Raw genomic sequence first — 13,331 nt, 5'->3', positions numbered from 1 at the left:
ATCAACCACCTAAGATTGGAAATTGAGAAGTACAGACATGGTAATATTTGGTTTTATAAAAACCTAAATGACTTTTTTTTATTCTTCAAGTTACCATACGGCAAATTAAAATGTAGTTTCCAGGATGCTCTTAAATATTAGTATCTGATAATTTACCTAGGCTTTTTGCTTTTCTTCTTTGACCCTTAAGGATGATCGTTTTGTGTTCTTTTTAATTTCTGATATAATTATTGTCAGTGTTATAACTACACTGTATGAGGTCCTGTCCCCCTCCTATAAATCAGTGCCCTTTGGGGGTCCTGAAGTAACTGAAGATAAGCTTGAGACCATATGGCAGGCAGAATCTCAGGAGATTTTATTGTCCATATGTTATCCCATAGAACATGGCAGCAAGACAAAAAGTCCTGATCTTGGCACCTCAGAAGAAGAAAGAAGGTTCCACAGGATCCTATGAATTTCCAACTTATAACTTCCCCAGTAACTTTCCAATTCTATCCCCCTTCCATCATCGAGGAGTAAAGGGAGCAGGAGGGGAATGGCCCAATGCTGCCCTGGCCAGAGATATTGGTTCATTCCTTGATACTCTAAGATTTAACGCCACCAACATCTTTGGCCCTGAGCTTTCCAGAAGCACATTTCCTGAATTTGTATTAATGGGGGCAGAAAATGCTCCATGCAGATACATGCCTCTTGAATCAGTTCCACTTGAAGGTGGGTGCTCCTCCTAGCTGGTTCAGGCCTGCAGACAAGGTGGCTCAGCACACCTAGGCTTCTTGCCCTCTTCAATTGCATCAGCCATTTCCCTCTGGCCCATTGTTAGCATCAAACCTTCTCTCTTTCAAATGCTGCTTCACCATCAGGAAAATCTTCTTTGCTGTCTTGTGTCCATAATCAACTTGCTCTCCTTCAAATTATTGTGGCTTATAGCAATGCTTCTCAAACTTCGAAATGCACCAGAATCATCTGTGGGTGGATATTGTTAAAATGCAGATTCTAACTTGGATGGTCCAAGGTGAGGTCTGGGATGTTGCATTATTAACAAGCTCTCTGATAATTCCAGTGCTGCTGGTCCAGGACCACATTGATTAATTAATGGACAGAAGGTGGGGGCTTTGGAAAGTGGAGTTTACTGCTAGATGAAAGAAGACCTGGGAAAAACCACCTATGAACAGACTTCCTTACAATCTCTTTAGGAAAAAAAACATTTAAGAGGAACAGAAGAAAAGGAAGAGCGACCTAAGGCAAGACTTTCTTGTTGGCCCCAGGAGGAGGATAAGGAGAGGCAGCCAGGCGGGGAAGAGGCAAGTTTAATCATATTCAGACACAACATTGAGGCAGTTAAACATGTTCGGAGAACAAAGGAGAGAGAAAGCGGGAAGTGGAACACTTTGCAGAGGGGCTTGAAGGGTTTTAAACATCTCAGGGAAAGGCACCATTGAGCTGAAAAGGATGGAATAAAATATACGAAAAATTGGATTTATCAGATCCAAGAGGCTAACGAAAAATGTGATAAAGAAGGAGAAGAGGAAAGTGCTCCTGTCTCTGAGGGCTTACTTCCCCTTGCCCATGTACATGTTTATGGTTTAATTCCTTTCTAATCTCATTGGGGCTTTGCTCTCTATTCCTTCTTCTTTCTTTCTCTCTTGCCTAACTGAAGCAAACACTTTATATTTCGAAAGCAGTTGAAGGAGAAAATCAGAGTTTGGGGAGAGGATGGGTTTGCTATGTCACCTCTTAAACATGTTATAAAAATTCTTTGAGGCATTTAGGAGAGTGGCTTGCTTTGTTTTCAGACTCAAATCAACAGGTTCTTTTATTTTGGCAGGCATTTTCTGCTTGACTAAATTTGGGCTTTGAAATCTTGAAGCACAGTTGAGTCACGTTAGGCACCATTTCTTTAAGAGATGGTAGCTTAACGACTATATACACCTGCCTTGGGCTGAGTGTCTCCTCAAAACTTAATCCCCACTGTAACTGTTAAGGGTGGTAATTGAAAGGTGGGGCCTTGAAGAGGTGATTGGGTTGTAGGACCATGCAGTAGTGAATGGATTAATAATGGTGGTCAGGGGCGTGGTTCTGAGGGCTTTAAAATGAGAGTGCATGAGAGGTTAGTCCGTCTCTGCTCCACCATTTTTCTGCCTTGTGAGACCTCTGGGTCACCGTCACTACCACCAAGACCCTCACCAGATGTAGTCCCTGGACCTTGGATTTCCTAGCCTTTGAAGCTGTAAGCAGTAAATTTCATTTTCTTATAAATCACCCAGTTCCAGGTAGTTTGTTATGAGCAACAGAAATGGGCTAATACGATAACGTGATACACAAGACAGGCCTTGTCTTTTATCCTGTAGCACATGCAGTTGTGATGGTGTTAAAATTGGGTTTCTGTGAAAAGTGTATAGCAGATCAGGTCTCCACACATGCATGGAGTGGTGATGGGGATCAAAGTTCAGAGAAGTTCTCTCTTTCTAATAGAAGCAATTCTAACAATTCTGTCTGTTCTCTTCAAAGAGAACCTCAGCAAATCAAAGGCAATTGAGAGTCCAAATACTTATTTTCAAATAATTTCTGAAGTACGTGTAAAGACATTTCATGCAGTCTCTTCTTTGTTCTCAGAGTTCTCTGTGTGCTATCAGTAATCCTTTGAAATTCTGAACCAATTTCACCTCCTGAAACAATTATTATACAGTACAGTAAACGGACTTTTTAAAAACACTTCATGACAATATTCTCACAAATGCCACACCACAGTGTGGCATGGCTTCATTTTACATATTCATTTAAGATTAATTTCAACTTTCCTTTTAATTTCCTTTTTAATAAGAAGACACTCTTGGAGTAGTTCCCCATGAAAGTCATTTAGCAAGGAAAATAGGTCTGTTCAGCATCAGCTCTAGGTTGCATACACACGCGTGTGCGCGCACACACACACACACACACACTCACACACACACACACACACACACACACACACACACCTGGGGGAAAAAGGCAGAATTATTTATTGAAATACCAATTGACTTGGGAAATTTACCTTTTAATTTTTTGGACTGTGTATTAGTCCATTTCTATTGCTTTTAACAGAATACCTGAAACTGGGTAATTTATAAAGAAAAGAGGTTTATTTGGCTCATGATTCTGAGACAGCTGCATCTGGTGTGGGCCTCAGGTTGCTTCTCTCATGGCAGAAAGTGGCGGGCAGCTGGTAGGTACAAGCAGATCACATGGCAAGAGAGGAACCGAGAGAGAGAGAGAGAGAGAGAGAGAGAGAGAGAGAGAGAGAGAGAGAGAGAGAGAGGAGAGAGAGAGGGAGGGAGGGAGGTGCCAGGGTTGCTTAAACAACCAGCTGTTGTGGGAATTAATATAATGAGAACTCACTACACGCCCCCCGACCCCGACCCCCAGGCATAATCTATTCACAAGGGATCTGCCCCCCATGACCCAAATCACTCCCAACATTGCCAAGTTGGGGATCAGATTTCAACATGAGCTTTGGGAGGGATCACATTTCCAAACTATATCAGAGTGTGAATTCTTTCATCATGTGGCCTTTTAGATCTTTTTCTTTTGGGAAATTGGAATTCATAGAATCACAGAACTTTTAAAACTAGAAGAGAACTTGGAAGTTATTCAAGCCAACACCTTTAATTTTGAGATGAGGAAACTGAGCAGGTCTGGAGTGGGATGAGGTAAGTGGGATACCCTGGGTGCAAAATTGACGGAGGAACCCTCTCTTAGCTGCTGATAGAGCCTGCACTTGCATGAGCCTGAAAGGGGGTGCCTGCAACTTTGCACCCTGGGCATCCCTTTTGACTCACCTAGTAATGACCCAGGCTCACCTGTCTCATTGATTCAGGGCTGTTTCTCTTATTCCAAGTTACCGTCCTGAAGTTTTAAAATGTTATCATATTTAAGGGAGAAGTTTAGGTAGATTTTTGTTTCCAAATACTCTTCTAAACAAGAATATTGTTTCATTTGTGGTAGTGCTAGTTCCTTCTATCAGCTTCTCATAAATTGTTAATTACCTTCCACAAGGAATTTGATGAACCGACTTCAGAGAACCTGCCTGAGTCTCAGCCTATTCCTTCCCGGGACCTCAGTGAACTTGAATCAAGTGTAGAGGACATCATAACTGACCTTGGACATCATGGTATGTGTTTGCATCAGTTTCAGAATGGTCCTCTCAGCTGATACATGAGTTGTGTGGCTGGCTCTGAGGCTTTGCTGGCCTCTGAGAGAAGTCCTGGATGTGTGTGACCACCTGCCATCAGTTATTACAGGGAGACTCAAGCTGTTGTCCTCCTTACCTCTCATTTTGTCTTTTGTCATAGAGTTTTCAATATGGTAGACAGTGTAATGATTTACTGACCAAACTGGAAATGGTCAGATCTATTCCTTTGACCATCTTGTTCATGCTGCAAGGAAATACTACTTAGGTCTCTATAATAAGCTGTAAGACAAAACAACAACAAACATGTAGTAGTTTTAGGTGGGCCAGATACCTTGTAAAATACTTTAAACATTTTCCTTATTTTTTTTCTCTGTAAATTTATATTTTCTAAGTGCTATACTTTCTCAAATATTAAATTGAAAAGGGAAATTTAGAACTGTGAAAATACAACCTTTGGGTTTGACAATTCATTGGAGTGGTGGGCAACTACAAGATGATTAGTGATCACATAGCTTAATCATGAAATTTACAACATTAGACTTTAATTTGTTGATGATCTCTGAAGTGGTTAATTATTTTCCCAGTGCTCTTCGCCTTTTGGAAGATCTGACTCCAAACTTTCCCAGAGGAAGATTCTATTTGTTTATTTATAGCATGTAAATGTAAAATAAAATTACACAGTCATTTTTTTTAAGCTCATACACCAAATGTTTAATCAATCTTTGATGTTGAATTAGAAAATTTCCTGTGGGATATGAGGAGTTAGTTGCAGGGTAAGAAGGCAGGGTAAGACTTATTATTTACATTTGATATGCATTTAGTTGACTATAGCTGGTTTAATCTAGCCAAAGCCGTGAGTAACCATTACAATCAAATGAGAAAGTACAACTGGAATGTTAAAGAAATTATCCCTATTTAATTCCTTATATGTAGTCTGATGATTTCTTGCACATTCATTTTTGCCAGGCACTTTTTTGCACTCTGACATTATTTTCAGCAATTCACACCTGAGTTTCAGAACAACATTTCTTTCAAAGCTGGAATAGCCTGAGATTCATGACCCAGAGCATGACTCCTTAACCGAACTGTTCAGATGTAAAGGCTGCAGTGGAGTAGGCCTCGGATGCCTGCCTGCCCATAGCCTGACCAGCTGTCACCTCTTAATATCCCTTTCAGCCAATTCCTTGAGCAAGTCCTGAGCCCTTTCCCATGAGCTTAGAGAAAGCTCTGATCTCAAGGTACTTTGCTTGACTGGAGCAACTCCATATGCCCTTTTCAGTTGTGGGCTACTCTATGGCTTATGATGTCATTGCTTCCTTTTAAATGTCCAAACAGAAATAAGGTGACTTGAACTCTGTTAAACATGATATATTTTTCTTGTTTTTTTTTAAAAAAAACTTCTACTGACTCAGCAATTCTATATAGTTACCTAAGAGAACCAAAAACTTATCTACAAGATCTGTACACAAATGTTTCTAGCAATTTTATTTATAAGTACTAAAAATTTTATTATATAAGCATTTTATTTATAAGTACTTGAACAAGTCAAGTGTTGATCAACAGGTGAATGAATAAACAAACTTGTAGTTTGTCTATGCAATGTACACTACTTGGGAATGAAAAGAACAAACTACCAATACACAGAACAATATGGATGGATGTAAAAATGTTATGCTATGTGAAAGAAGCCTCAAACAAAAGAGTTCATGCTGAATGATTCCATTTCTATGGCATTCTAGAACCAGTAGTACCTATCTATAGTGATAGAAATGATAGATCTATAATGGTTTAATGGTTGCCCGGAGGGTGGTGGTGGGAACTGACTCCAAAATGGCACAGGGAACCTTCTGTGGTGATAGAAAAGTTTGATATCTTGATTGTGGCGATGGTTACCTAGATGTGTGTATTTGTCAAAATTCATTGAACTCTACACTTTAAATGAGTACATTTTATTGTCTAAATTATATCTCAGTAAAGCTGATAAATAAAAAAAAATTAAGATATCCAGAAAGAAAGATCACATCATGAGTAATGCTCATCTGTCTTTGTTTTAGCTAATGAATGGCTGAGAGAGATGTGGTGAAGTCATGGAGTTGGAAAGCACCTGGGAAGTTCTCTAGCTATCACTTGGAACATAAAGCCCTTAGTCTAGAATATGATCCATATGATCATGAGGTTTGGGGTTTTATTCTAATATCAGCTGACCAACTTTATCTTCCACAAAAAGTGTTAACAGAGTTTTGGGTTCTTCTCTCAGGAGGAAAATTGGGTATTTAGAGGTGTGGGGCTAGGATCCTTTTGCTCCTCTCTTTTTGGTTTTTATAGTTGGAGGGCTCACATTTGAGTGTCAGGGAATCGTACCAACAGGTCTAAAAGGACCTGGTGCCTGCCAAAGCAGCTAAGCGTCATAGAACAAAAGGTGATAGCCCAGACTCCCAAATCTAGCCCAAGATGGAGAAGCAGGGGGAGCTATCTGGCTCTTAAGTCCTCAGAAAAGAAGACCAAATGCTGGGGTCACTTTCACATTCTTGGATCTCTCATCACTTCTGAGCTTTAGATGTCTTCAAGACTTTATTTATAAACACAAATTGATCATGGTTTTATTTCATATTTGTCACATATTCCACTGAGTTACGTTTGTTTCACGATAGTGTTTCCACCTGACTGTAATATTTAATCCCAGAAATAAAGACCCCTACAGCCACTCACTAATTTTCTGAGTTCTAGAGGATAATTAGAATGAGTCTAATATTGAATAAAGATGGGCTGATTCTCCTCCCTGAGGCATATTTAATAATTTATAGTGTTCCTTCTGCATGACAAGTCTCTAACTGAAATGTAAAAGATTATATCCAATTTGAAAAATTTAAATGGATACAGCCTAACACCTGCCCAACCATCCACTTTGCTTTGGTGTCCTAAGCAAGCATAATAGACATAGGGCAACAATTGGTTCCCACAACATCAGGTATCCATAGGGAAAATCAGCACCCATGGACCTCTCAAAATAAGTATTTTACCTACGGAGGCTGTATTGATCCCATGGTTCATTCCTTAGCTAAATATAAATTATACAGCAGTTATTAAGCAAAGGGCCATACTGGTAGGGCAGAGAGCATTCTTAAGTGGCCTTGCTTGGCTCATCATGGTTCAGGTTTGAAATGAATCAGTTAAGCAGAAAATTAAATAAGAATCAGTCATGGCTTTAAGTTAGGATAGAACACAAATATAATGAAGTAAAATCTTACATAAATCTTATATAATGTGTTTCAGACCATGTTTTGGATGTTCTGTGGTATGGTTTCCCTTGGTTGATTAATTTATTTTCCATATATGCAAGTTTCACAGTTGTGCTCAGGGGTCATGAGCTCATCACCTGGAGAATATTGTTTTGATGTCCAAAGGAAGCTAAGCTGCCGTATGACTCAGGAAAGAGTCCAGATCTGCATCTGAGTCGTGACTTTCCCATGTGCTAGTGCTGTGATTTTGAGCAAGACACAATTTCTCTGATCTGCAGTTTTTAAAATTTATTTTTTCATCATTAAAATATAGTTAGTAACACCAACCTCAGACTTTTACTGTTAGCATTAAGTGCGAGAGCACACACTACATATGTTACTGTATCTGGCTCCATCAGTGATAGGAGCTATTATTATCAAGCCAGACAGAATGGTTAGATGGTGCTTATCACCTCTTCTCTACCTGCTGGAATCCAATCCATCTTTTCAGACCTAGCTCAAAGACTTCCTCTTTGATTTGACCAGTTCTGTCTTCCACCAGAACTCCTTGACTATTCTCAATGATTGTTTTCTCCTTTCTTAGAACCTACCCTATGCTACCTTACGGTACCATGATTGTGAACCTGACTTATGCCCTAACCTGGGTTGTAAAACTGGCATATCTTTGTTAACAAGCCTTTTGAAAATCATTTTTTAAAAGCAATACAGTAAGTGGTTATGTTGCAAAGATATAGATACAGAATAAGCAATATGAAAAAATCCTGTCTAAATCTCACTGAAAGAGAACTTGCACTTTAAGATCACCCTGGTTGATTGTTTCCTTCAAAATTCAGGTGTTGCCTGTGTGATCATATTAAGAGATTGGGCCATTGAAAGGTGATTAAGTCGTGAGGGCTCCTCCCTCACAAATAGGATTAGGTGTCCTTGTTAAAGGGTTTGAAGGAGGAAGGTTGTCCCTCTTGCCCTTCCAACTTCCACCATGTGAGAGGACACAACATTTCTCCTCTCCGGAAGATGCAGCAACAGGCACCGTCTTGGAAACAGAGAGCAGCCCTCACCAGACGACTGAACCTGCCAGTGCCTTGATCCAGACGACTGAACCTGCCAGTGCCTTGATCTTGGACTTCCCAGCCTCTGGAACTGTGAGAAATAAATTTCTGTTCTTTGTAAATAACCCAGTCTGTGGCACTTTGTTATAGCAGCACAAATGGACAAAAACAAAAACAGAAACTCACAATGACAGTTTTTTATGCAGACTCAAAGAGAGGTGTATCTCAAACATTTCGGCTGGAAGTGCTCTGGGAGGTTGAATTGCTGAACTCAAAGTAGTTGGAGTCATGACAAAGACACTTATGTCTGTATGTGAGGAGTTTGAACAATTATGTTTCATGATACTTAGAGTGGAGAAAAAGCAGCATCTCGAAATAACATTATTTTGTATAGTATAAGAATATAAGATGCTTCTGGTCAAGAATATGTCAAATATTAGACATATTCCATATTTCAGTCTAAAATACATATTTTGCATATTTAAAAATCTCTGAAATTGAGATGCATCTTACAATAGATGGCATATCTTAATTTAATGGCAGTGTTTTTTTTAGTGATACATAATGTAATGATGCACCTTAAAATTGATGGTGTTTTTGATTCATTAAAGTATAGTATGGTATTTCTCAGGCTAGGCTAGACTTGCTGCTGTAACAAATAAACCTGTCAACTTGAGTAACAAGGCATTATGTTTCATTCCCATGAAGTCCTATGTGTGTCAGGAATCTCTCTAGAGCAGCTTTTCTCTGTGCAGTGACTAGGGATCCAGATTTCTCCTATTTTTTTATGTGCTACCATCATCTCAACGTGTGGCTTTCAATGTCCCAAAGCAGTAGAAGGAGTAGGTTGGAGGTAGCACACTTACATGTAAATTCCTCAGCTTGGAAATCACTTCCTCTCAATTTCATTGACTAAAACTAGATATGTGGCCCAAACATCCAGCAAGGGTATGGAAGGTACAATCTTTCCTATGCTGCTCAAGGAGGAATCAGATATGGGTACACACAGTGATATCTATCACAGCAGTCTTAGTTACCTACCTGACTCTGAAATTATAATAATTAAGAAAACGCATAGATAGAATTGAATGGCATATGGCCTGTGTTTCAATTAAACAAGTCCCATTACTCTTTTTCAAAAGAATACCTTGACTTAACCCAAATATGAACTAAAATAAACTTATTTCTTCATATAACAACTAGATTTTACAAAGCTGATGACAAAAACAATGCATTTTTCAATCTTTAAATTTTATGATTAAGCCTGAAAAGCAGTCTTTTGGTATACATGAGACGTTTCTTAAGTTGGTTCTTAAATCTCTTAATTCAGTTCTTAATATATAAAATTGTATTTGGGGGCCATATGAATGAAGCCTTGCCAAAACTTCTGGTGAATAGGGTTTTATTTGTAAGGGCAATGTTTATAATCTATCTTAAATTTTCATTTCTACCAGCTATAAATCGTAGGCGGAAGAGTGGGTTCCAAAGATAGCCACATTCTAATCCTTGGAACCTGTGCATATGGTATGTTACATGGCAAAGGGGAATTAGTTAAGGTTGTAGATGAAACTAAGGTTGCTAATCAGCTGACTTTAAGATAGGAAGATTTTCCTGATTATTTAGATGGGCCCAGTGTCACAAATGTCCTTCAAAGTGGAAGTGAGAGACAGAGGGGGAGAACCAAAGAAATGGTAGTGTTAGAAGGACTTGGCCCAAATCTTCATTTCTGGTTTTGAGGATGGAGGAAGGGGGATGTCAGTCAGGGAAAACAGGTGGCATCTAGAAGCTGCAACAGGCAATGAAATGGATTCTCCCCTGAAACCCTGCGAAGGAAGGCACCCTACCAGCAACTGAATCATAGCTAAGTGAGATTCATGTCAGACTTCTGATCTACAGAACTATAAGACGATAACTTTGTGGTGTTTTAAGTCATTAAATGTGTGGCAGTTTGTCACAGCAGCCATAGAAAACAAATACAGCTATATTGGATTGTACCTGCTCCAGTCAGATAACCATTGTCTTTGATGTGTTCGCTAATTTTTTGTTGAGGTGATTGAAATATTTTCCTTTGGTGTTTAGGCCAGACTTTAAGGAACTTTCTGTTTTGTTTTGTGGCAGTACCAGACACTAATTGTTGTAAGTGGGAGAGCCTCCTAGAATCATCTGTCAAACTCTTTCATTTTTTGAAGTGAAATGGCTCATCTTCAGAAAAAAACAGAAAGAACTTTTTGGCAAGGAACTATGGCAACAGTGTCTAATAGCCTTTGTCATTCATGACTAACAGCATTTTCCACTGACTTCTTTTTCTCTTGCTCCTAAAAAAAACAAACAAAAAAACAAACAAAAAAATCCCTCAAAATAGAAAAAAAGGAAACCTGCAAAAAGATCCAAAATGATTGTCATGTTTCATAACAGTGTATCTATCTATGTGTGTGCAGTATAATGAATTTTGCTTGTTCTAAACTCAGTCCATTATTTCACATCAGTCTGTAGGGAAGTATGTTTGTGGAGTTGCCAGCATTTGCAGCTCACCAGGTAGATTTGCCTCTTCACTCTCAGCATGATTTCTTCATATATGTCTTATTGTCCTGTGCATTGGCATCCACATGTGGGAATATATTTCTATGCATGTGTAGTGTAAATGAACATACCCAGCTTCACAGCTAAACTTATCATCCTTTCCTGCTAACTCCTTGACTTGTCTGGATTTCTTTTTCTGGCCATAGCTCTTTTAAATTATTTATGGTAGTTCTTCTTACTATTAAAAATTAGCTGGAAAAGTAAATATTTGTAGATGAGTTTAAGATGCCTGCAATCTTTCATTGCATTTTGTACCTGGACATTTTGGATTGTAGAGATCGAAGTGACTTTATCCTTTTTATATCTCAGATTGATTTTCTCCTTTGAATCTAGGAAAAATGAATCAACCCTCCCCCCACCCCCACCCAGCTTAATTCTACATGACCTGTTTTTCTGGCTTCAAATAGCATAGAATTAAATTAACCCCTTTCCTTCCTTTCACCCTCCAACTACCCACAACCCCATTTTAGGATCTGACAATTTACATAAGCTTTTGCTTATGAACATATGGTCTCTAGCCCCATATTTAGCCTCCTTTTATTTGTGAAATTATACATTTTTGAATAAGACCAACCTTTGTGTGTTCATGGCACCTCAAATGAGAAACTTTAGTGGTATACTTGAGAGGGCTAGAAGGTAACTGACGGTTGAGAAAAAGTAGGTTTTAGAAAATTTCAGAGCATGGACCATGTCTGCCTTGTTCATCTTTTTATTCCCACCAGCTCATACAGTGACTAGCTTGGATTTGAAGCCTGGTAAGTATTTATTGAATCAAAGACTAAATCTAGGGAGGAAATCCTTAAAGAACACTAATACTTTTTTTCATAAACAGCATACATTTCTTGCAGAGATTAATACAGTTGGGGAAACAATAGAATAACAAGGTGCTGGAAGAGGCTAATTTGTGTACCTCAGTGTTTAAGTAAAATATTTTTCTTGTTTTCCTTAAGGAGATTGTAATCTAATTTTATCAGTTGGATACCAGAAATATGAAAACTAAAGGAGTTTCTGAGACCTGGGTATAGAATCCTCCATGCATACTTTGAGTCCCCTAGCCATTACCTCTTTCTTTATAGATACCCCTACATTTAGGTAACCTCTTAGGTAAGCCACCAACAGTGCAAAATTGTGGTTTCTTCCTCTGAAATAACCATAGAATGGTAATTAGGTTAATGGAAGTGACCACACCTCCACAAGGTAATCCTCCCAGACTCCTTAGTGTATTTACTGCCTAGGAATTAACGTGAATAAAAAGATTTTATGAAGAATAGTCTGTGTTACAGGTGCACACTTGTCTCTTGTTTGCATCAGCTTATTCTCCCGTGAAACCCATGACAGCACTTACCATATGACAGAACATGAGCAAATATTGGCTGGTGGATTACTCTTTTATTTTTTATTAACAGGTCTAGTAAGGCCACTATGTGAAAATACTTCTTAGTGGTTGTGTCAGCTGGGTCCTCTGGGAAGCAGATTCCAAGACACCAAGACAGAGTTAGAAGTACAAGAGATGTATTGAGAATAATGTCTGTTAAAAGAAAAATGGTAGTTGGATCAGGAGCAGGCAGAGATCCTTCAGACTGTGATGCAGGTCTGATGCCTGTGAAAGGTGAGCAGGAAGGAAGGAGGTCTGGGTAGGAAGAGTCTCAGATTGTACTAGAGCACTGAAACAGCCTCAGTGAGCCCACTGGGAAGCTCTGGTTCAAAGATTTCCCACAGAGGAATCCTGCATTGGGTAGAAAAGCTGTGTCCTACTATCCCCACCGGCTCAAACGCTCAACCCTTCCACAATAGCTGCAGTTGGAGGCTGCTGGCTCAGTTCATGTCTTGCAGTTAATCAGCATGTTCTTGAAAGGAGACCTGAGAGGGACACCTCCATAGATACCACACAGTCATCCACTTGAGTCATTCCAGATGCCTGAGATGAGTAAAATAGCATTTGGATAAACAGTCTATGATTTAGTACTTTTCTCTAACCTAGCAAAACCTTACCTCCAATGTGTTCAGAGTAAGAATGACTAAAACTTCTGTAGTATCTATAGACATTTTGCAAAAATCCACTGCACTGAAAGCCACTGGTGTACTGTACTTGGAAGTGGTTTGGAGCCAGACTTTGTCTTTTCCTCAGTTCTGCCATTTATCATCTATATAGACTTTGGAAAAAAATACAGTTGGCCTTCCATATCTGTGGGTTCCACATCTATGGATTCCATCAACCAGGGATGAAAAATATTCAGTAAAAAAAAAAATCCCATGAAGTTCCAACTGCAAAATGGTGCAGCCTCTATGGAAAAT

The 13,331-nt window shown here is 39.0% G+C and overlaps 1 protein-coding gene across 2 annotated transcripts in view; it reads left to right on the top strand.

Annotated features, from left to right (window-relative positions):
- NEK11 (NIMA related kinase 11) overlaps nucleotides 1-13,331 on the top strand; it is a 266,113-nt gene that overhangs the window by 110,953 nt on the left and 141,829 nt on the right. Inside the window, exons 12-14 of one of the 2 annotated variants that reach the window (XM_063113915.1) lie at nucleotides 1,194-1,301; nucleotides 4,033-4,147; nucleotides 6,223-7,064. In XM_063113915.1, the coding sequence (XP_062969985.1) occupies nucleotides 1,194-1,301; nucleotides 4,033-4,147; nucleotides 6,223-6,251 (252 nt within the window). In that variant the 3' untranslated portion in view covers nucleotides 6,252-7,064. Of the gene's footprint in view, nucleotides 1-1,193; nucleotides 1,302-4,032; nucleotides 4,148-6,222; nucleotides 7,065-13,331 lie in introns of those variants that run through there. The other variant, XM_063113913.1, reaches the window with a different exon arrangement.

Source organism: Cynocephalus volans, chromosome 11, assembly GCF_027409185.1.
Source record: "Cynocephalus volans isolate mCynVol1 chromosome 11, mCynVol1.pri, whole genome shotgun sequence".
NCBI classification, from domain to species: Eukaryota; Metazoa; Chordata; class Mammalia; order Dermoptera; family Cynocephalidae; genus Cynocephalus; species Cynocephalus volans.
Note: the sequence above shows the minus strand (reverse complement) of the source record. Positions and strands in the feature narration are given on the sequence as shown.